Here is a 24833-nt window from a genome sequence, read left to right on the forward strand (position 1 = left end):
GACTGTAAAAGTCCCACCCAAAAGTACCCCACAGACTCTGTACCCTTTTCAAAGGCTGTAGATTCACTTCATACAGTTGCCAAACATAGTCCTTGTGTGCACGGACCTATTTATTCAATCAGTGGAGGTGTGGCCTTGTAGAACAGCAACCACAAACGCAATGGCAAAGAAACAAATGTCAGATGTAGTATGTCGATATGGGGTTCCAGAAGTGATTGAGAATGATAGAGGTACCCATTTTATGGACAAGAATCTACAGCAGGTTCTAGAAGTGGGTATCATGTCAGCAATACACCCCCCAGAGTAGTGGGTGGGTAGAAAGGCTGAATGGTACATTTAAATTGAAGATGCAGAAACGAATGGCAGAAACAGGAAACAATTGGCTAACATCCACCGCAAGGTGTTCTCTTCCATACCAGATCCAAACCAGTCATCGGCGGGTACCTGGAGATTGGGTTGTTATAAAGAAAACATGTGAGAAAAGCTCTTGAACCCAGGTTTGAAGCACCATACCAGATCTTACTGACGACTCCCACGGCAGTCAAGGTACAAGGAAGAGACACCTGGATACACGCTTCGCACTGACAAGGGGAGTCTGAGTAAAATGTATAAGTACAAGTTATTTTAAGGTCCATGGAACACCAGAGAGTGGTGTTCAATGATATTAGCGGGAGGTATATTGATTGCAAGTTATTTTCTTTTGTTGTGGGCTGTAGGTGCTTATCAGTCTACAAAAGAAAGGCAGGTCTGGAAGAACCAGACTCACGCCAATAGTAGTGTAGAGATCATTATACATAATGAGGAAAATTCCAATATGAAAGTTCAACTCAAACACATAAAGGAAAGAGCAATCCATGATTGCAGGGATTTACCCCCAATACAGAAACGTATTTGTGAGTATTGTGGACACCCTCATGAAGAAAGGTGTATCAGATGGTTCCAGAGCCCCATTAACAAAGAGCCCAGTGTTGCATCTTTTTCATTAATGAAACAGATGACCCAGAGAGAATAATTGATAAACACTTACAAGAAATAAGAGACATTAAATATATATTTTTAAAGGAGCACACTGGAGATGCTTATCTAGAGGGATGGTTTATATGGCTGAACCTGGCCATGTGCATTAAATCTAAGTGTTTCTTTTCCAGAAAAGTTAAAGCTACCAGACCTGTCTTAACTGCCGTACTGTACACCTCGCTAAAGTAATGCGCTTTGTGTGGAACCCAAAGCACCACTTCCATCTGTGATCAGTGCCGAAACCAAGAACCTTTCCCTTGGATTCCACATGCTCCTTACTGGACCCTGCCCAAATGAAGATATACAGTACAATGGACAATCCCTCCTATTGTGGAAATAAGTAACATATAACATTTGCCGAGCACACTGTGTATTTTCTTCTTCCCTTTCCTTTTTCCTTTCCCATGAAATCCATAGTTAGAGTGAGATTCTATTTGGTACGACCACTAAGCTTGAATGGATCTATAAGATTCAATTGTATAAAACCTTCAGGGAATTATATTGTGAAGTAGGGTCTACACAGGAGCCAAATAGGACTACAGGCAGGGTATAGTTTAGAGGCTCTAGATTAAAAGGTGAATCAAAAGAAGGGAATGACAATATATTTTATATAATATATAGTGTACCTTTAAGAATGTTTTACATTTTAATATGCTCAGGGATATATAGATATATATTTTAGAAATTGTAAGAAGTTTTGCAGAATATGTTAGAAGCAGAAGTAAAGATGGCATTTGCAGAAGTAGCTGATTACAAATAATGGTGCTAACTTTAAACTTCTTGGAAAATGGCACCATAAGCCTAGAACAAGTACAACTGCAGGCTTGTCAGGAAACTGATCTTGTGACACATTAACTGTTTTTTGCACATCAACAAGTACTTCAGAAGTACTATAAAAATGTGCAACCTGGTATGCATTAAACAGAACAAATTCTATACACACAAGAGAAGGTGCTGTGCTTATTCTGTTCTCCGATCGATTGTAATGCATGTATGCAGGAAGATTTCCTTTGATTGTGTACAAGCTCAGCATCAATCCATGGATAGCATACGTTGAATTTGACACCTCCAAATTGGGATATTACTCAGAAATCAATACATTTCAATAGAAAAATCAGTACATTTGCAATAACATACATTGGCTGTGCGCAACTAATTGAAGTAAATTTATACAATAGGTTATTTCTAAGTGATCTGTCCACAGGTATAATTCTAGGTGATTGGAGAAAGGTAAATGTATTTTCCCTTCCATTAAAATACAGTAGTTCTGAATAGGATATCTACAAACCTGTGAGTCTCAGGTCAATAGTCGGGAAATTAATGGACTCACTTTAAAAACAATAATCATCAACTAGTTAAGAGTCAAACAAATGACAAGTTCCACATGGATTTACTGCTGGGAGATCATGTCAAACACATGCAGTGGGTTTGTTTGACTACATAACTAAACGTTAGAGCTATGGAGTCATTAAAGACATTTCATGGAATCATTAAAAGAAATTTCATATGGTGACCTACAAAAAGGGTGGACTAAAGGGTATGAGACCAAGGGCATTTATCAAGAGGCAGTTCCAACAATCCACCGATACTTAGCGATTTTCTGTAATTTTTTCGAAAACAGCAATTATTTTGTATTTACTATTGGAGCAGCATCTGTAGATAGCAAGTTCACAAGACAGTGCTCACCCATTATTACCGGTATGTATCTCAGCAATTTTATTAAAGACCAAGCCCATGAGGTTTTGTCTTTAATAAAATTGACGTTTTATAAAATGAAGGCAAACCACTGTTAATCATCAATTTGTCGAAACCACCGCTTGATAAACATACCCCCAATTGTTGTAGTCCATGTTATAAGTTCAGATAAAGGGCTGCTAAACAGCGGAATATCTCAGGAACCAGTCCTGGGTCCTGTTTTGTTTCATTTATTTATTACTCATTTTGTGATCTAGAAGTAAACGTATGTCTTTTTGCAGATTATACAAATATGTATTACAGAGTTTATTACCACAGAAGGAGTAAAACAAATACATTACTGATTTGAAGAAAATAGAGTAATGGGCTAGGAAATCAAAATGTAAAAAATAATGCATGTGACACAAAACAATCCAAAGCAGAACATAGAATGAATGGTGATGTAATTTCAGCAACAACAGGGGAAAGGAACCTTGGCGTTATAGTATCACGTGATATTAGGGTAAGCAAGTAGTATAGTCAAGCAGAAGGAACACTTGGTTGAAGAGGATGCGTTCTTAGTGGTAGGAAAACAGAGGTTATAAACAGCTAAGCTCTTATAGGTCATTGGTAAGACCTCACCTTGAGTACCGGAGGTACTATTGTCAATTAGATATTAATGAAATAGAAACAATTCAGAGTAGGGTTACAAGCACAAAAGCAGATTCACAGCCATCTATAGCACTCTACAATATGTATGGGCGGTATGTAACAAATGTGGCATCAAATTGGATTGACTGTAGCCGAGTCCAGTTAGGTCCTGCATTAATACATATCTCCTGTCTGCAGGTAAATATGTGTGCTGTTTCTCTTCTTGGATATTTGGATTGCAATGAGGCAAAGGCAAAAGTTTGTGATGGGAGAACCACAACTGAATTATTTATTTGGGAAAAGAGCACTGTTGAAGAGTCTGCACAAAAGTGGACAACATCTTTAACATGTACTCTCCCTACCATCGTCACCATGAAACCCGTACACTTGCCCTTTATACAGTTATTGTCACAAAGGCCAAAAGATAAACTGTAAACCGTGTACAGCTCTGGAGACATTCTCCATGATAAAATAACATTAGAATATTCTTTGCTGTTAAAAATATATGTGCATAGTTGTAGTTGTGCTGTGTAATTTCCTCCTCAAACAAACTCACCTTGCTTAATTCTGCACTGAATCCCACCTCACAGTAGCGGACATCGTTTTCTGTGTAATAACAGGAAAAATTACAGACATTATTACACCTCAGATGTCACCTGCTCCAAAAAATCTTACCATTAACTGCAAGGTTCTTTCTAAAATTTTATTTTAATCAGTAACAGGAAAGTAGATTTGGGTAATGACAAGTTCAAATGCTTAAGGTGAAGCATGCATAGGGATTACAAATGCCTGGAATCCCTGCACAATATCCTATTAATGATAAAAATAAAAACAGCAACCTCAAATCTAAGCAGACAGTAATTGATTACATTAGTATTCACACCCCTTGTTGTATACAGATGCAAACATCCCAATTACCCTGTTGCATTGCTTACGTGGCTCCTGGCGGCCCTTGTATTAAACGCTACTGCAACGGAAAGGGCATGTGCCATGGAGTACCTTTACAGTTAGCTGCCCCTCCAGCATCCAGGTGCTCAGGAGTATCCAGCACCAGCTCAAAGCCTCATCTGGAATTACACAGACATTCACACTTTTAATGATATAATGACGGACAGTGATACCCATCTTCAGGTGTTTAAATCCATGACAGGTGTACAGAGTAACGAGGAAGAAGAGTGTACCCAAGACCTAGCTACCAGTCTGATGGGACATGTGCCCGAGGTATATAAAGCATTGAACCACAACACACTCTTAGAAAATTTTGCTATTACCCTGGAGGCCTACAGATCCAGGTTCCGTACATTGGCCAAAGGTGGCAACAAGTTGCATGTGGAGATCCCCAGCCAGTTGCAAATGACCTGCACCCATTGGATAAATGGGAAAAAAGCATTCACTGAAGCTAAGATAGAGGATCTGGTCATGTTGGAGCAGTTGTTGCTGAAGCTGGCTCCTGAGGTCTAAGAATGGATGGATGACAGCAATCCGCAGTCCCCAGAAGATGCAATCAAGGTGGCTGATGTGTATGTGGCGAATAGGCCACTGTGGAGAGGGTCTTTAGACTGGGAGAATGGACAGACCAGGCAATAGGAATGAGGACCAGAAATACCTCTGAAAGAAGTGACAGGCACAGCACACTCAAGCATTCCCACTGAGAGAAAGACATAAGGTGCTGGGCAACTTAAGAAGCTGATTCAGATGTAAGCAACCATGTGCAGATGGATTGTCCCCAGAGCAGAGGACCCACTCCAGGAGTTTGCCCTGGGCCACCCATGGTAGCTTGTTTCCACATGGCCCCACTTGAATAACATTAAGAGGAAAGCCACACTGATATGCCAAAGGTGGAGGTGTTAGCATTGGAAGATAATCTGCTCAAGGGTGTCAAAAAGGGAAATTCAGTGGATTTGTAGCCAAATGTCCAGGCTGTGTGAGTGGTAAACTGGAGGTTTATGGACATATATTACATTGGTGCATCCCGATGGTCCCTTGGTTCCAGGTAATCGCAAAGTGGGCAAACAAGAGACATAAAACTGGGATGGAGCGTCAGGACTGAGGTAGGGACCATGGGATGGTGGAGGTGGAACTATTGAATGAACTACCAGAGGATTGTGGTGTTTGACAACAATTTGGGCAATGTATATGCTAGCTATTTTGTGTAGGTGACTAGCCGCAGAATTGAGGACAGATGGATTGGGCTAGATGAGGATGCCAAACTGGTGTTGGGGGACCTGGCTTCAGCCAGATCTAAGAAAGGAGAGGAATGTGAGAGTGTCATGACATTGAAACTAGGGATTTAACCCTGCTGGACACCAATTGTCATCCAAACTATGTTTTACATTTATAAGGATTGTGTAGTATGTATTTTATGTCTATTGTACAATTCTTAAATGTTGCCACATGGGGTTGCACACCCTGCTACAAATATATAAGTATGCATTTTGTTTGTGTACTGTTAGTTGTGTATTATTCCTCCTACTTGTTGCGTTTATACACCAGCACCAGTCCACGCTGAGCCACATCCACATGCTGGAGCCACACATCGCAGGGTGCCTGAAAGTGAGCCAAGGATTGGAGAAGAGGTCCACGAGCAGCCCCTGACAAGGGACACCCAATCCCAGGTGTAGGTGTGGACTAAGGGAGTGTCCATCAGTAAACACACCACTGTGGAAAAGAAGGAGTCCCAATTTGATAAACATGCCCACTCATGGGAATTTGAGCAGTATACACTCACCATGGTGGTTGGGCCACACCACAATTTGCATGCGCCCTGCTGCGATTACCTCAGAGATAATGCTGGGAGGCATGCACTTGGGGACCTTCTTGCCAAAACTATCCTCATCACACAGATGGTGTTTTGGAGGATGACCTGTTCTAGACAAACGCACAGTTGGGCGTATACTGTCTATTTCTTTATAATGGACTTGACTGCTCCCAAGGATATAAAAAGTCTTTGTCTTATTTATTTACTGATGTAAGAAAATAAAATTAAAAAAGCCAAAAGGGGGTGAATACTTTTTAGACACTTTAGCATTTGTACATATGCACATTTTGGTTAAAAGCAAATCTGGAATCCCCCATCAATAACTGACACTTTCTTCTTGATGCTAGTAAACAAACATTTAATATAAAATGTTATTGCAATGTAGTACATCAGCCTGCAGGTGGCACAATATGTTTGGTTAATTTTTGCTTCGTACAATTTCAGACGTTTAAATATACATTTAAAGCTTTGAGGCATCAACTAAAAGTTACTAGTGATATACTGAAAAAAAATAAATGCTAAAACGTGTAAAACACAACTAACTGCAATAAATTGAAAAGTTTATTTATTGCATAAGATTTTAGTTTTAGCTTCATTTAAGAAAACAACTTCTTAATCTTCTTTGGACCCTTTTCCTACTTTCAGTATAGAAAATGTATTGTAGAGTAAATCATAATAATAAAAGTGATGCTGGCAGAAATGTGTGACCTGAAACCCCAATCAAGCACCCCCAACCAAAGTGTGGATGCATATAAAATAAATAGAAAAGAAAATGCTTAAAAGACACATAATTATAACCAACTGTCAGGAACCAAAACAAAAGTGCTAAAGATGATGAAACAGGGGCAGCCCACTGCACCTGCAATTCTGCTACCTATGGTCAGGACCTAGATCTTGTTTCAGGAACTATTTAAGATCTACTCATCCACCACTTTTCCAGTTCTGAGTTTGGCCTGTAAGTAGTTGCAGCACGTATCCCAATGTTTTCATTTCACCTTTATGTATATTATACTTCCCAGTAATATTAAAACAAAAACAAACAAACATTTTAGCATTTTCATCAGCATTTACAATATGGAGCATTAAGCCTGCCAGAGGACTAAAAAAAGCTCCCACAATCTGAGTATTAGCACATAATAGGACAGTGGAGCTTTAACTGACTAGGAAAGGGAAAGCTAAACCATATTTAAAGGGTGTGTCATCCTTCAGATTACCAGATATAGTCCATTAGATTATGCCTGGCACCAAATATAGCTCAGCGTACGGTAACCTAACTTTTGGAGCTTGCGCTTAGATTTTGGGCCTATTTGTCAAGTCCTGCTGACACAACCGGGCAGACCCTATAAAGAACTCAGGCAAATTCTGCTGATTTTTTTTTTCAATTCAGCAATGCTCTTCACTACAATTGCAGTAAATCCCCCCCCCCCCCCTCCCTGTAAACTTACAATGTGGGTCACTGCAGTGAATTATTTATGCAAAGTGGTCTGTGTTATGTTGTTGGCAGAAATACAATTAATGATCATGTACATGCCCCGACCATGTCCTCCGCCATGGGCCCCAATTTGCCTAATATTACATAAGTCTTGGTGTGCAGCGCCAACTTCTAATTACTCACAGATTAGTGCTACTGAGCACTCACAGAGCATATTACTGGGTAACTAATGGCATATACTCATTGTTGGCATATACGTAAGCATTTCTGCTGGCATTTTACCGGTTAACTATTTATGATACTGCTGCTGGATTTTTTCTGGGCTATCATGATGACGTAGTGCTGAGCCACTGATACTGGAGTGTAATATATATATAGCTGCCATATTATTGGGCATTACTGCTGACATATTACTGGGTAACTACAATTGCCATACAGCATCTACTGGATATTACCCAGTGTTGCTACTAAAGTTATATTACTGGACATTCATATTACTGTAGATGGTACTGGCATATAAATACAACTTTTCATATTACTGAACATGAATACTACAGATAACATATTATTAATAGTGATACACTTAAGAAGCAGAAAAGCTCGAATTGCACTTAAACGTACCATAATTCCCTTTAAAATCTGCCTCTATCTTGGTTGTCCGACATGGAGCAAATTCATAGAAGTTCTCCAGGTCAGCCGTTAAGTAGCAGGCTCCTGTGGGAGTTTTACCAGATTCACGAGATGAATCACTGGAATCCATGTAGTTATAATGCTGGAACGGGGCACAGGCCTGTGAGCAGTGAGCGAGAGAGATTTTGAGAAGCTGGAAGAGTAGTGAGGCTTGGGAACATGTAACCATTTGGTTCTTGCTCATCTTGTGGCACAAAATGGCTTCTAGTGAATTAGTTGGCTGCATTTTCATCAGTGTCACTGGTGACTGGAGAAATAACTGCATTTCCATAAATATTGGTTCAAGCCACAAAATGGCTGCCTCCACTGTGTGTATGAGGTATGTACACTTTATTTATGCACTGTGCAAACACTTCCATATTGATTGACATTGTTCCATTGTAGATCATGATTTTTAGGAAGTTTATAAAACCAATTTGAACGATACGATACGCTTTGGTACATTAAAACATGATCGTGGAAACATACACACTAATGTAATATCTGACCAAATGGTTGTTTATCATATGATCAGCATGATAATTGGATGAAAAACCTGTAGTGTGTACCCAGCTTTACATGCCATGTTCTCCCCTAACATGACCAGCAGTGGAGGTTTAGGGCTTAAGTAATAATGTACACTAGTTTTTATCCTAAACTAGATTCTCTAATGAACACTAAAGTGATGACACCATAACTGACCAGTTATACATTACACATATTATATATTGGATGATGCACCTTCTGTAACTTATAAGGATATTGTAAGTCACCAAGAAGTAAATATATGAAAGGCACAGAGTGAAAGACACTGAGCTTTTATACAAGTCATCAGAGCCGTAACTAGGGTGGTGCGGGCGGTGCCGTCGCCCCGAGCGCAAGCCTAAGAGGGCGCAGCAGCCGCCCGCTACCTTCCCCTACCCGCCGGCATAGTAAAAATAAAAAAAATAAAAAAAGTCAATAAAGTTAATACAAAAGGGGAAGAAAAAAAAAAAAAAAAAAAAAGAAGTCACCTGATCTCCCGGCGGTTCCCAGCAGTCTCCTCGCTCCCACTGAATGTGACGTCATCACGCCCGACGTCATATTCAGCGAGGAGCACTGCTGGGGCAGAAGCAGCAGGACACAGGACACAGGACACAGGACACAGGACACAGGACACAGGACACAGGACAGAGGACACAGAACACAGGACACAGGAAAGGTAAGTAAAATTGTATTTATATTATGTGTGTGTGGGCAGGCTATGTATTTTTACTCAGCTTAGGTCACTCAATATTCAAAACCCAGTATTTTTTTGCAAAATGCCTTTTACAACAATCCAGTAATTGTTTTACTAAACAATTGATCTGTAAGCGATCTGGAATGTACCCAAAGTGCTTATTTATTAACTTATCCAGCAAGTTAGTAGGTCAAATGTATTTTAGAAAAAAAACTAAATTAAAAAAAAAAATTGTGTTCTGCAAAATTAAATATCCTTTTTGCTTGTGGGCACTTGTGAGTGCTAAAGGAGGCACACATTTATTTTCTTTACTACCCCCTGACCTATAAGATCTGTTCTGTTACTTGACCTAATATTCCCATCTTGCCTCTTTTTAGTGTACTATATTAAAATAGCAATGTATGTCATAGGGCTTCTCCTTTCTATATAAAAAAAGCTAGGTTAATGGAATCCCACCACTGTGTGTGTGTGTGTGTGTGTATATATATGTGTATATGTGTATGTGTGTGTGTATATATATATATATATATATATATATATATATATATATATATATATTCTTTCAGTAAAGTGCTAGCCACACCCACACATTAGGTTGGCCACACCCACTTGTCAAATGCCACTCCCACTTAGATGGGGGGCGCCGGTGCCCTGTCTCGCCCAGGGCACTAAAATGTCTAGTTACGGCACTGCAAGTCATGGATCTCCAAGGTGACTTTTAATATCTGTAATAACTTACAGTAGGGAGTGTGTTATTCCTTATAATGCACAAGTTTCCCTGAACAGTAAAGTTATGACATCAGAATTAGTGATTATAAGTGATGACATCACTATATATTTTATATATATATATATATATATATATATATATTATTTACATCAGTGTATACATATATTAGCATCACGTGTACATATATTAACATCAATCTTGTATTAAAATAAATTCTAGACTACCTCCAGGCACTAAACGACTTTGTCATCCATACATGCTGCTGCATCATACTACAGCTAATCATACTGTTGAGTTGCAAATGCAGGGTATTTTATAATATATGGGCTTCCAGATAGGCCAGAACTGCATGAATATTAATAGGAATTGCTTATAAATCGCTCATTCAAGTTATTAATACATTCCACCTTAACAGTGGCATCTTATTAAGCAACTACTTACTAAGCAATAACAGGAAGAAATCCTGAGATCTAAAAAATATGTGTTTTAGATGTCCTTTAAATAAGATTACATGGATACAGTATGCACATATGGATCGTTGCTGTCTGTTTACTGTATAGTACTGTAAATGTCATGTACGGCGCTACGGACCTTTTGAGTTTTCCTATAAAAGATAATAATAATTTTCTAATTTTTAATGACATCACCGGGGCATGACGTATGAATATTGGTCCAATCCATAAAATGGTAGGGCAAACAGGGCCATGATGGAGCACCAACTTTTTTTGATAATGCATATTGCACAACACACTATGCAATATATAAATTAAATGCCAATTGAGAAGGCAGTAACTCTTTAAAATGTAACTGACTGTAATAATCATATATAGGGCTGTCATCATTTTTAAATGAAAAACCAGAACACCCAATGCCCTGACGTTTGTTCAGGATATTAAGTCCATTGAATATTTCCTTTTATGGCCCAAATACGGTCACATCGTTACAGGAAACTCTTCCAAGTTGTCCTGTTGATTTTGGCTCTTCAGGCATTTAAAATGATAGGAAAATAATAATGTGATTTAAAGATTTTGGTTCAAACAAAGTAGGACAGGAGTAACCTGGGACACAGGGAAGCCTTAATCATATATAATAGTGACCCGTACCACAATGCTGGTCTTCCAGGTCCTGACTGTTGCTCCAAGCCACTGATCAGATTTAAATATACTGGCTATACCATAAGTAGTGTCATTTCTGTCACCTGTAAAAGAACAACACTGTGAATACAGGAGGAAAAGCATAAAGGGCTCACCGTGTATGTTTCGTAAACCTTACATCAACCTTATAATTCTAAAACCTATGCATGCAAGTAAACACACAGAGACTTGAATAAGTTATTAAAAATTGCCAGAACTTTTATTATGATTTTAATTTTAACTAGACCTATGGTGGCGGAGAAAGGGCACTGCGAAACAGCTCTCAAGCTGACAAACACTATCACGTGTGGACTGGCGCAAACCGCCGTACGTCCACCACCACGGGGAACAAATCCCAACATAACTTTTGCGCTGAGTTGGCATCAGAGTGACTGCCCCTTTTAAAACTCACTCTGCCCTCCCTCACCGAGTCGAACAGGGACCCTCCTCACCGAAGGGCTAAAAAGGGAGTTACTGGTGCCTCAACGGGGGGCAGTGACCTACGACAACTACCAGTGCGCCCACAAATCAGCCGCTGAACGCAGTGCCTTCCTACCGCAACATAACCGGACATACCCTACCAAAGGAGTGGGTGGGTGGGATCTCGTGCTGTGGAATGAACCAGAACAGGAAGTTCAGCCTCCTATATCAATCAAGGTCCCTCCCACTGGATTACACATTGGTCGGGCCAACCCATGTTAACACCTTCAGGTAAGTGTTCAGCTTACTACAAACCATGTCACCCTTTAAGTGCATTCGTCCTATTCAGCCTCATTTGTCATTGTTCAGTGGATATATAATGAGGGGTAGAGGATAGGGAGAAGTGATAGGAAAAGGGAGATAATTAAATAAAAATATTGACACAAGAAAGGAAGTAAAACATAGGGAAGTGTGAAACTTCCAATAGCTTATAGAATTCTGGTCTTTTCACAAACTTCAGAACAACCTACTGTATTTGTTTGAAAACTTTCTTGATAACAGGAAAGTTAAAAGGGAACTTCAAATAAATTAAAACATAAATCATATCCACCAATTGATAATAATATATACATTTTTTTTTCATTTTTTTTTGCAATGTTCTTATATTTATCTTGCATATTTAGCTTTTATAAATGATTTTTTTGTAGACAGGAGATTTCATATTGAAAGGATAGCAGTCTGAACGCTCACATTCCCCTTTCCTCTCTATTCCTTGGCAAGCAGCCAACTTTACTGTTTTTGTACTTTGTTGAAACAATCACAAATCTCTGCAAAACATTTTTAGGCATATGATGATTTCTCAAAAACAAACAAGTGATCAATGCATTTTAACATATGTAGTTTTTAATATATATTAATATATATAGTGAACTATTGTGTTTTATAGGGCTTTCTTGCTCATTACGTGTTTGCACATTCAGAATTAAATTGTCAAAAGCACATCTGCAATGTTTTAGATATCATACATATAGTTTGCATATATACCCATTGCCATACTGCAGAATCTCTGCCTTGCCACCCCAAGAATGCTTACCTACTGGCACTAAAAATTATGCTTTTACTAGCATTTTTTTATTGCTAGTACAAGTATGTAAATGGGTATGGGAATAGAACAGTGGTTTAGCCAGGGTTTGAAGTGAGGGGGAGCAAAGGGTACAAAATAGACACAAGTTGTTTTGAATAAAAAAATTGTCATTCACTCCAAAACTTTATGAAAAATAAGTTATTGTAAATGAGAGCCTATAACCTTAAGGCTTAGGTGGACACAAGTCTTTAAATCAGCAATCCTACTGCCAGTGATAAATGTTAACATAATGGGCCTGATTCATTAAGGAAAGTAAAGCAAAATAAATGAGTAACTTTGCACCTTGGCATATTGCATTGGAGGAGAAAGTAAATTTAAAATGTGATGTCAGATTTATAGTTGAGGTAAGAAATGTCCTAGATCAACTTTAAATTTTAGTGTATAAATAAAGCTATCAAGTATTTGTGTGCTACATGAAAAACAGCCAGTATTTATCTTATGTGCAAAATAATAAACTAATTTGCACCCCTTGCATTGTACCATGGTTTTGTCCAGGAGAAAACTTACTAATTTTTTTGCCTTACTTTCCTTAATGAATCAGGCCCAATATGTTTACATGTAATTAAAACGATTAATTACAAAACATGACAGAATTTTAGATAAATAAATTAACTTTAAGTAAATGACCTGACTTTTCCTACATCAAGCTATAACTTCTGCTTATCTTAGGAAGCATTACAAGTTTACATCTGCTGTTTTATTTTCTTGCAAAGTGGTCTATTACAGTGTCACGATTAATGCTATAAGCAAAGACTCTTTTTTCTGCCATGGTTTATCTCAAATATGACAATGAGTTCTCGATAACCCCACCCTCAGGCTCACACACACACTGCACATCACACATAGAGGCAGCAGTGGGGAGAACCTGCATTACAATGCCTCGCCTCAAGTCTAGACAATACTGCACTCCTCTCCTCTCACTGGTAACATTGCTTAGAATCCTTTGACCCAGCCTTGATGGAAAAGACTGAAGTCCTATGCCCTTTGATGTTCCCTACTGATTAGGCTTGGCTGTTAACTCCCGGGACAGTCGACCTTCAAGGCGGCGATCTTAACTACAATTGTGTTAGGGGGAGCACTCACTCCCCCCCTGGTTACGCCACTTAATGGAACCCTTTAGTTGCAATGACCCCAAATCCATTTCCACTTGTGTTCAGGAATGTTTGTGGCATAGCCGTGTTTTTTGGACTCTATCTGCTCTATTCACTTGTGTCTGCTTTCGGCAGACTCACCTCGGCTGCCTCCAAATGCTCTGACCAAAGCAATCACACTCCACACTGCAAGTAGGTAAACTGTCCACATTCAAGCCCCAAATAGTCCAGCCTGGTGGATTAGCAATCAGTGTAAGTGCTGTTAACACCAAGGGGTATATTTACTTAACTGCGGGTTTGAAAAGTGAAGATGTTGCCTATAGCAACCAATCAGATTCTATCTATCATTTATTTAGTGTATTCTACAGAATGACAGCTAGAGTCTGATTGGTTGCTATAGACAACATCTCCAATTTTTCAAACCCGCAGTTTAGTAAATATGCCCCCAAATATCAAATGCAATTATGCTAGTGGGGTCACTGGTTTCGTCAGTAGGTAAAAGGCCTTATGCCTTGAGATTGAAAGCTCTGGGAAACAGCTCTACTGTTTTTAGAGTATATCCAGTTTGTTGACAGCACTGCAGAATATACTGGTGCTATAAATATAGGATAATATTAATACAGTCCCTGCTCATTTCTAATTCACACTACTGTACCTGTTTGGTCAAATGGTATAATGGAGCAGTTTTTGTCTCCTGGCCCCCATGGACACAAGAACACGCCTCCGCCATTACGGACACCTGGCTGAGATGTATTCATTCTTGGAGCCCCCACAACTATGTTTAACCTGAGGTTTAAAAAAAAAAAAAAAAAAGGACAGGGTTAATATTGCACAAATTATAGTCAGTCTCCTTTTAAACTAAAAAGCTATCTATGGTATACATTAACAAATGTACAATATAGCATTTAAAAATCTACGATGCAAAATTATTAGCTTTATTATTATATTTTAAATACACTCTAAAATATTCCTTTATAAAAAAAAAATTATAAAAAAAAGTCCATAAGGAGAAAATGAAGGAAACAACACATTATTGACAATGAAATATTAAAAATATAATTAAAATGAACAATGCTGCACTAATGTACTTGCCCTTTATCTTCAGCCTCATAGAAGTCAAATGAAAATCCAAAGTAGCTGCCTTTGGGTCCAGAGAAGATTTGGGGGTTCTGTTTCTCCAAATTCAGTGCATGAGTATCGAGAAGCAGCAGAGACAACAGACACAACAACATGGTGTTACCACTTCAATGGAATCTGCAATAAAAGCAGAGATCAATTGTATCCTCCTGATCAGCAAATTTCTACAGAATTACCACATTTAAAACCTGCCTTTACTGCAGTCTGAGTAAAGCAGTCTTAAGAGCTGGCATTGCCCTTACATTCTCTTGTATATTTACACCATCTCTACTAGAGCTGTATCTGGAGAATAAGACTCAGCCCTATAACAACGTCTGCTCTCTACTCACCAACCATCATCTGTGACTTTCTCAGCTACTAACGTCATCCTTTTCTTATCTTTTCAAAACTGTCAACTTTTATTCAACCATTGCTTCCTCTGTCAGGCTGAGCACATTGGATGAACAGTCTCAGATAGATGTCTCTTAATGTATTTAAATATTTCACCCACTTGTTTAACCTTTCAGTTATGCTCACTATTCCTAGCTATTTTCCAGGGTACAGCTGGCAAAGGAGACAGTAGAATATTTGCTGCTGGGCTTGTTTCTACAGACAAGGGATGATCCTGAGAGAATACCACTGTACTTACCATCCATGTGGCTAGTTTTAGAAGTGCCAGACTGTCTGGGGTGCTCTCTCTAGATTTTTGGCCTTTGTTTACCTCTCACATCTTTGTACAACCCTGCCAAAATACCCAGGAGAAAGTAGCATCCCGGGACCCAGTTGTCACTTTTTAACAATATATATTTGTTGCAGAGGAACCTTTAGCTTTATTGAACTCCTATTGAGCATCAGGGGACAAGATACTATAGATCACACTAACAATGGGGAAACTTAAATACACAGACAACTACATTGTACTACAAGGCTAGCTGTATTATTTCTGGGAATGGACTTGCCCCTGCAATAGTCTGTTTACTAACTGCGGGCCCTTATCTACCACCAAGCTCAGACATACAATTGCCCACAGAGTTTGCATGGTCTACTTTCGGCAGACCCAACTCGGCTGCCTCAAAATGCTCTGACCAAAGCAATCACCAAAAAACCAAAAAACATACTAGTAGGTTAATTGGCTGCTATCAAAATTGACCCTAGTCTCTACCTGTCCGTCTCCCTCTCTGTATGAGTGTGTGTCTATATTAGGGAATTTAGACTGTAAGCTCCAATGGGGCAGGGACAGATGTGAATGAGTTCTCTGTACAGCGCTGCGGAATCAGTGGCGCTATATAAATAAATGGTGATGATGATGATGATGAATCACACTCCACACTACTAGTAGGTAAACTGTCCCCATTCATGCCCCAAACAGTCCAACCTGGTGCATTAGTAATACCTGGCCTTGTCTTGTCGTAAGAAGATCCACATACCTTTCTCTTTTAACCCTCTGTATCTCATGCATGTGATTGCTCCTCTTCTTGTACCTGTTGGGCTGGAGAATGGGAAAGGGGCTGAACTGGACTAGATAACTGTCACGTTGTCCTTTCCGTGGTCTCCTGTGGTGGAGGCTCTGGCAAGTCTGGGCTGGAGGTCTGAAACAATAGGTCTAATCGGACTTACACAACCTATTTTTTCAGTAACAGGATCAGGGTAAAGGTCATGGAGTAAAATTGGATGTATTCAATATTCCTTAGCACCATGTTTTTGTGAGAAATATGTTTTTCTTTTAGTGGTAGAATATTGCAATGTATATTATATTATGAAAATATTAAATGGCCTGGTACAGCTATTTGTACTAAGTCTATTGATTGCTCTCTCCTCATTCCTAGCCCACTTATCCCTTATCAGTACCCTCATGCCTGCACTGATCCCGTATGGCGTATAGAGTTCACAGCTAGTCCCCCAGGCTCCATGGGTTTAACAGCAACTCTAAAAATACAGACCATATTGAGGGAGGCAACCCACCCCCCCCTCCCGCCCCCTCCTTAAAGATCTACATGATAGAATCAGACAATTTCTGGGGGAATGCCATCTCCCTTCTCTGTCTGATACCAATTAACTTCCCTCAATACAGAAATAACCAATAAAGAGCTAAAGCAGACTATCGAGACTCAAAAATACCCCTGTTCCAGGCCCAGGTGGCTTCACAGCAATTTATTATGAACAATTGTCACTGGCTCTCTCTCCCATGCTACTAGATTTAGTTAATTCAGTCTTCTGAGGCAAGAAATTCGACAGGGCCACCACCAGAGTGAATTTAGTAGTAATCCCTAAAGAGGGCAAAGATCCCAACCAGTGTGCGAGTTATAGGCCCTTTCCCTATTAAATGTGGATCTCAAATTATTTGCTAAAATATTAGCAAACAGACTCACTCGGGTAATAACTTCATTGGTCAATCCAGATAAGGTGGGTTTCATCCCTAACTGCCAGGCTGCAGATAACACTGGAAAATTCATTGATTTAACCTACGCAGCTAACAAATGAAAGATACCTGCTCTGGTGTGACCCTTGATGCCAAAAAAGCGTACGACTGAGTTTCTTGGCCATTCATGTGAAAAGTTCTTAATACAGCCAAAATTCGAGGCCCCTTCCTTAAAGGAATAGCCTTTCTAGATTTTAACCCCACTGCCTCAGTGCTTGCAAACGGCTATTCCAGATTCGTATTCGCACGAAACAGGGCTGTCCTTTTTCACCTCTTCTCTTTGCCTTGTTGATGGAGCCACTAGCAGCCAGAATTCAGAACAGTATAAACATAACCGGTATCTCGACCGGTTCTCAAGTTGACAAACTCGCTATTTATGTAGACGATGTCCTTCTCACCCTTGTCCCATGTATCCATCCCGTCTTTAATGATTGAGATCAGAGATTATGGCCTATTATCAAATTTTAACATCAACTTAGATAAAACCGAAGCTCTTGTCCTCAACTTCCTACCCGATACTCAACAACATTTGCAATCTACAAAACTTGTCCCACGGCGCAAACGTATGACATAAGGGCAGGAAAACCTAATTCTGTTAGGTAACCCTAATGTGGGTCTAAAAAAACTCTTCTATATATGGTGTTTCTAACAAATTCTTTATTATAAATGATGCCATTTTAGCAAAAAAAAAAATGTAAAGATGTATAGTCCAATAAGTGCATGCACAAAAAATAAAAAGTACTCACAAAATGTTCTTGCCTTCTATCCTGAGGAAGCCCCTGCTTGAGGGGTGAAACGCGTTTATTTAAAGGCATTTACATTCAATATTAACTGATTTTACCAATACTCTCCATTGAAGAAAAGAACCTTTTATTTACATTACTTACAGAGGGATGCAAGTGAGAGCGTGCGTTCCACCAGTTGGAGTCAAACAAACCAGAAGTTCCGCACAGAGCCCCTGAATGTCTGTAGGGACCATGGACTACCAATGTCTTCATGAGAGACCTTTATGGACTTCAACATTTTGTGAGTACTTTTTATTTTTTATATTTTATGTTTTGTGCATGCACTTAATGGACTATACATTTTTCGAGTTATATTCAAAATCTGCATTTTCACACACCATCGCTTGATGGGAGTCTATACTGGATATTCCCCCTAAGAGCATTACCTGGACTTTTGGATATTAACCCTTTAGAAATATTTTTTTGGTCTCTCTTTTTCCTGTAGAAGACTCTATTCTGATGAGACTATGCTTTACATCTATTGCTATTTTTCATTCACTCAATGTTTTATCTTTACATTTTTTTGCTAAAGTGGCATAATTTATAATAAAGGATTTGTTAGAAACACCATATATAGAAGAGTTTTTTAGACCTACATTAGGGTCACCTAAGGGAATGAAGTTTTCCTGCCCTTATATGTCATACGTTTACACTGTGGGACAAGTTTTGTTTTTTACTGTATATTATTGGGGAAGTTTCTGGAATTCATCCCCCACAGTCCCATTTTGGCAGTTTCATACATTATACATTTCAGAGTAGCGCTGTTGTCCCAAACTCTCCTTTCCAACATTTGCAATCTACCTTCAAGTTTAATTGGCAACCTCATAAAATTAAGTATCTAGGTATCAACCTAACAAAACACTGATAAATTATTCGGGACTAATTTTCCCACTTTAATTACTACTCTAAAGCAGAATCTGACCACCTAGATATTTCTTGGGTTGGCAGAGTCGCTGCAGTAAAAATGAATTTACTCCCCAGGCTGCTCCACTCATTCCAGGCTTTGCCAGTTGGAGTCCTGTAGACTACTCTTAAGGATATTCAGTCCAGCGTTTCCCGATTTATATGATCTGGAAGACGTCCGAAGGCCTGCCAGAAATCCCTTTTCCAATACTCTAAGAATGGTGGCTTAGGTCTCCCCTGCCTTATTATATAGCGACACACCTCACCCAGGCCGTTCTCGCGCATGCCAATTCTTCTACTAGATTGTGGGCTGATGTAGAAGCGGACTTATTACATATGTCCTCCCCCTAAGCCCTATACTGGCTGGATTCCAAAAATCAGCCCTCTTTACACCAACTATCCCCTACGGTTCATTTTTCCCTATCTCTGTGGAAATATTTTATCTGTGCATTCAAGCTTAAAGACAACACAAAACTAATGATTCCCCTGTAGCAAAACCTGTTCTTTCAACCTGGTGTCAATCCTAAGGCTTTTCCCAACTGGACTAAACAAAATTTCTTCTAGATATAGTTTCCTCATGTTTCTTCCCTCAGTTTCTTGAGCTCCATGATTGCCTTCAACTTATACCCTTCTCATTCTATCAATACTTCCAAATCCATAAGCTCTATAATAGCCAAATAAATCTGTGTACCATCCCTCCCCACTAGAGACATTCTGTCTTCACAGGTTCTCCCCCAGAGGCCTTTATTCCATCTTGTACCCTCTTTTACTACAAATTAACTCACCATCTAAAGAGCCTCATGAGTTACGCTGGGAGCTGGACATGGGTGAGTCAATTAATCTAGAAGAATGGTCAGAAGAATCTGAGAAACGGTAGCCAAAACCTCTGTGTATACTCGAACCAAGGAAAATTCATATAAGCTTCTCTTTTGATGGTATTTAGACTAAAAGCATTCTTACCTGCAGCTTCAGACCGTTGCAGGCAGAACTGGGGCCAGCAGGGTACCTCTTCCCATGTTTGGTGGAGCTGTCCTAAAATTGAGCCGTTTTTAGTGTGATGTGTCATATCTTATTTATAAATTAACTCACCTACAAACCCCTTTCCATATCGCCTATGTCCTGCCTTGCCTACCTCCTGAAATCCATAATTTGATTTGGAAACTACCTGGCCATAATATTAATGTAGCAAGGTGCCTATTCGCCTGGTATTGGAAAAATCTTTAACCTCCTACTATCCCAACCCTAGTTATGAATATTTGGCAGATGTACACACAGTAAATAAATGCCAGGCATGTTTACCACATCATCTGTCCCTTACCCTACTAGCTTAAGGAGTTACAGTCACCTGGCTGTCTAGACTTTATGACCTATGAATCTGCCGATGTATTTCACTGGTAGAGTAACCAGCCACCCTGCAGCTTCCAGCCATCAATTCCCAGAATGAACATCACCTCCTGCCCTGGAGTGGCTCCTTAGATCTAGGGTCAAATTTCCATAGTCTTTTCCCCCCTCCCTGGGCAAACCCCTGGGTCTCTGCTTATTAAACATTGGTGAGTACTGGACTAGGGGGTTGGAGTGGGGAGTGAAGAATAGCTTCACTTCCACAGAAACTCCTCTGTTAGATTGTAGACTAAATGTCTGAAGTAGTCTTGTGAGAACATTGGATACTAATTAGCCTTCCCCCTCACCAGTATCTTGCAACCTGATCTCTACCCATAACCCACCTGGCTTCACTTTAAGGGCAATGTATAACAGCGTCCATGCAATATTAACAAGATACAATAAATAATAATATAATATACATATTTACAATGAGCTACAATGTCCACTTATCCACATGTAATTAGACACTGCAGTTGTTGAGCTGGGGAACAAAGCCAAGGGCTATAAAAAGTACATGCTGTAATCCACATATTGTGAGAAACAGGGGACAGCCAGGTTAGGGTGTTATCAAACTCATTTCATCACATATAAGTTAGAACATATCACCAATATTATACATAACTGTCCCAATCAATTTTTGTCGACTTCGTAAATCTGGACCGAGTACTCCGACTCTTGAAATCCCTTTCTCTTGTATTCTCTATTATAAAAGTTTAGAGAACTCAACATCTCTTTTTCTTTATTCCTCTTTCCCTCCGCTCTATTTCCATCTCCTCATGCCTGTACTGACATTTCATGTTATACCTGCCTCTATTTCACTCTCCTCCTTAGACTGTTTCCCCTTTTTAATGCAACATAGCTCTACCTCTTTATTGATTTTGATCTAATATGGTCACTCATTTCAACCCCACCGCTGATGTTTAAAAGACAAAAGATCAATTGTACTGAAGGTTGTACATTTCCCTCCTTCCCTGGATCCCTTTTCTATTATGTGCCTCCTCCCATTCCCAAATGTTGTTTAAAACTTCAATAATATATTATTTTTTAAAAAAAGATACCAAACATATTACTACACTACTAGCAGAAGAAACAGGTATAGTGATGCATTTCATTGGCCTGCAGAAGAGCATAGCTCTGGCTCTTCCCACAATAATCCTTTCATGTAAATGTGAGTGCCCATACATTACATATATCACTCGTGCTAGAGCCCCAGTGTAAAGTACTCCAAGTATACCATTGTCTTTTTAAACTACTATCGTAGGCATTTCTCTCCTCACTTCATAACCACAGCATATCCATCATTCCCTTCCCACATTAGCCCAGGAAAGACACTTCTGTATCACTCGGAAACAGCAGTATGTTATGGCAATAGTCTATTAATAGTTTTAATAGACTGCAAACACAGCTCACCAGCCTGGGAATTAAGATTAGTGTGAATGCCATTAGCAAATTCAAGACTGGAAGGTTTTCACACCCTTAATGACAAGACCGGTTTTATATTTTGGCAAAGTGTCAGATTAAAATGGGAATAATTTTTTCCCCCATTTTGTTGTTTTTTTTCTTGTGAGAAATAGTGGTAGAAAATTGTAAAACTTATTTTATTACAGTATTTAGGGAAACATAGGGTGATAACAATAATAATAATCCCATAGCTATTTCTACAATTAGAACAACCCTATTTATTAGCCCAAATGTGTAAACCAGCTTGTAATTACCAGTATGGGGATTCTTTTCACAAGGCCTGATGCCGATTTAGGTTGCGGAAATAAATATTTCCACTTTTAATATGCCGCAACTGCATATGGGTACATAAACTCTTAAGCACAATTAATTGTAGTGGAGTTAAGGGGTAGACAAGATAAAGGATGAGAAGCCAAATAATGGGCGACTGGTTTCATTTGCTAGATTGAGTGGTAATCGTGGTACTGTCATAAGACAGTTTCCCAGCATTCACTCCTGCACTTAATGAGGAAACACTGCAGTTTGAACACAGAGGGGCAGAAATAGACTGTCATATATAGTACTGCCTCATAACATGCAAAGTCCAGCAATGGCGAGGTGCTCAGCCCGTTATCAGATGCTATTTATCTCTGTCAGCTGTATAATATACATACCATGACCACATTATGTTATATCAAAAGCAGGTACATCAAAAAGGCTTTTAATATAGTGTACTTAGTGTATGACTTAGGGAATGACATACTGCAACTTCTGTGCTTGGCCAGCCACATCTACTGAAACTGCCCCCAGAGGGCAAGAAAAGGTTGGAAAAGGTCTACTAGAAAGTGAACCTGCTCCTGTACTGCAGCCCAAACCAGCCCAGAGGAAGCAGCAGAAGCCTCAAACTCAGGCATGAGTGGGTAAGAAACCTTCCATCCTGTGGTGACACCAGTCTGCACCTCGTTATTCACAAACTGTGAACTATAAAAACGTATACTTTTTCTAGGCCTCTGGTTCCCCATATTTGTCAGTCATATTTAAACTTGTATATATTCCATTTGAAAGTAGTTAAAATGTCTGCCAGCATGTTTTTCTTATCCTGCAGACTAGTCCATTGTTTCAGCCTAGACAAAAGGATTATTGTCCACCAGTTCTGTATGAATGTACATCACACCAGGAGGTCTCATGTATTAAGATAGGGAAAAGGTCCACAGATACAGCTCTATGTTTAATTACATAGGACTGCATTGTGTATTTAAAATGTAATGTGTCTGGATTGCGATCTCTTCCGTTTAAACAGGCTCTGCTGTATAGCCACAGAACAATACCTATCCTTAATTATATCAAGAGTGGCCCATCTGCTATCCCTTTGTCTGTATATTTATCTGTGAAAAGGTAAACACACAAAAGGACCAATCAGGCAGGTCCTGGAACTTCAAGGAAGGTCATTTCAGCCTTTAAATACCAACTCCAGAGAACAGTAAAATGGCATTCACTACCCAGTGACACCTGAAGCCAGGCTGGCATTGAGATCCAGATTTCTGCCCTGACAGGGAAGGGACAGTTGGTCCCTGGAGTATTGCCTTTGATCTGATCTACCTCTTCAGGTCTTGGGGAGCTGTGTGTCTGCCAAAAGTGGAGTGACAGTGACTCAGGATCACTACTTTGCTGGTAGCCTTAAAGGAGAGAGAGGGAGAAGCTTGGAAGGATAGACAGCAGTCCCTGAGAGTGGCTAAGATACTGGTGAGGTGGTTTCATTATATCTTGTATGTTGTCTGTGCCAGACTGTAGTGTTAGTTGTTGCAGATTATTATTGAAAGATGTTTATTGCTGTTTGGTGCTACAATTTTGTTAAATAAACTTATTTATTTTATTTGGGATATTTGCCTGGGTGATTTTGAACCTTGGATAGGTACTGGATAGGCCAGCTGTGTGGCACAAAGGGTTACATTAAACCTGGTATCTTCACATATCGCAGCCATCCCTCCCCACTCCTTCCTCGCCAGCTCCCATTTTGACAGAATCTCCCTTCCTTCTAAATGTGATGTTTACATGCTGCAGGAATGTCCTTTGTCTTTATCTAGTTCGATAGGCAGCTAGGTGGGGAGTGGTCTCATTGGCCCTCCTATTGGTCTGTGGGGGGCTCTTCACACTAGATTCCATTCAGAAGTTTGTCGGTGGCAGATTGCTTATCGTAGATGACTCTTGGATGGGTGAGCCTACTAGGCTAATCTGTGTGTATGCAGCCCCTGGTAAGAATGATTGTTTGGAGCTTTTCTAGAACCTGGGGACCCAGCTCTGCAACCACCAGGGCAGTAGTGATGGTGGGGGATTTTAACTGTCCTAAAGAGGAAGGGGGATGTAGTAGTAGAAACACTGGTAAGCTAGATGTTACTTCTAGGTTGTTGCAGGAGATAGTAGCCGAAGCATCCTTGCAGGATGCAGTGGGGGCTGGCTCTGTTAATTATAATTGGAGCCGCTCTGATGGCTTAGTGCGTTCCTAGATTGACTTTGTGTTTACCTTTAGAGCAGTAAGGCAGAATAGATATGTCATTGTATCCTGATTCTTCCCAGACCACAGGGCCATTCTTCAGGGGGTTCTGGACCACAGTTTTCCTTCTGGCCCGGGCTACTGGAAATTGAATTTTTCTCTGCTGGAAAGGGAGAATGTGTTAGAGGAGCTGAGGGACGCCTACATCACATGGAAGAACTACAAATGTTATTTTGACTGCATGTCTAACAGATGGGAATATGAAAGGTCAAAATTTGCAGTTTCTTTCAGGATAAAAGGTAGACAACAACTGTATGAAAGCAAGAGAAACTTCAGGAGGATGCAAAAACAACTGCAG

General features: G+C 39.7%; 1 protein-coding gene across 2 annotated transcripts in view; it reads right to left on the bottom strand.

The window, feature by feature from the left end:
• ITGA2B (integrin subunit alpha 2b) overlaps window positions 1–15431 on the bottom strand; it is a 73207-nt gene extending 57776 nt beyond the window's left edge. The window contains exons 1-6 of one of the 2 annotated variants that reach the window (XM_075177302.1): window positions 15405–15431; window positions 15031–15192; window positions 14594–14724; window positions 11254–11348; window positions 8154–8322; window positions 3899–3948 (exon numbers count right to left, since the gene is read on the bottom strand). In XM_075177302.1, the coding sequence (XP_075033403.1) occupies window positions 3899–3948; window positions 8154–8322; window positions 11254–11348; window positions 14594–14724; window positions 15031–15170 (585 nt within the window). In that variant the 5' untranslated portion in view covers window positions 15171–15192; window positions 15405–15431. The other variant, XM_075177301.1, reaches the window with a different exon arrangement.
• Window positions 15432–24833: the final 9402 nt, after the last annotated feature.

The sequence above is a fragment of the Mixophyes fleayi genome, chromosome 6 (genome assembly GCF_038048845.1).
Source record: "Mixophyes fleayi isolate aMixFle1 chromosome 6, aMixFle1.hap1, whole genome shotgun sequence".
NCBI lineage: Eukaryota > Metazoa > Chordata > Amphibia > Anura > Limnodynastidae > Mixophyes > Mixophyes fleayi.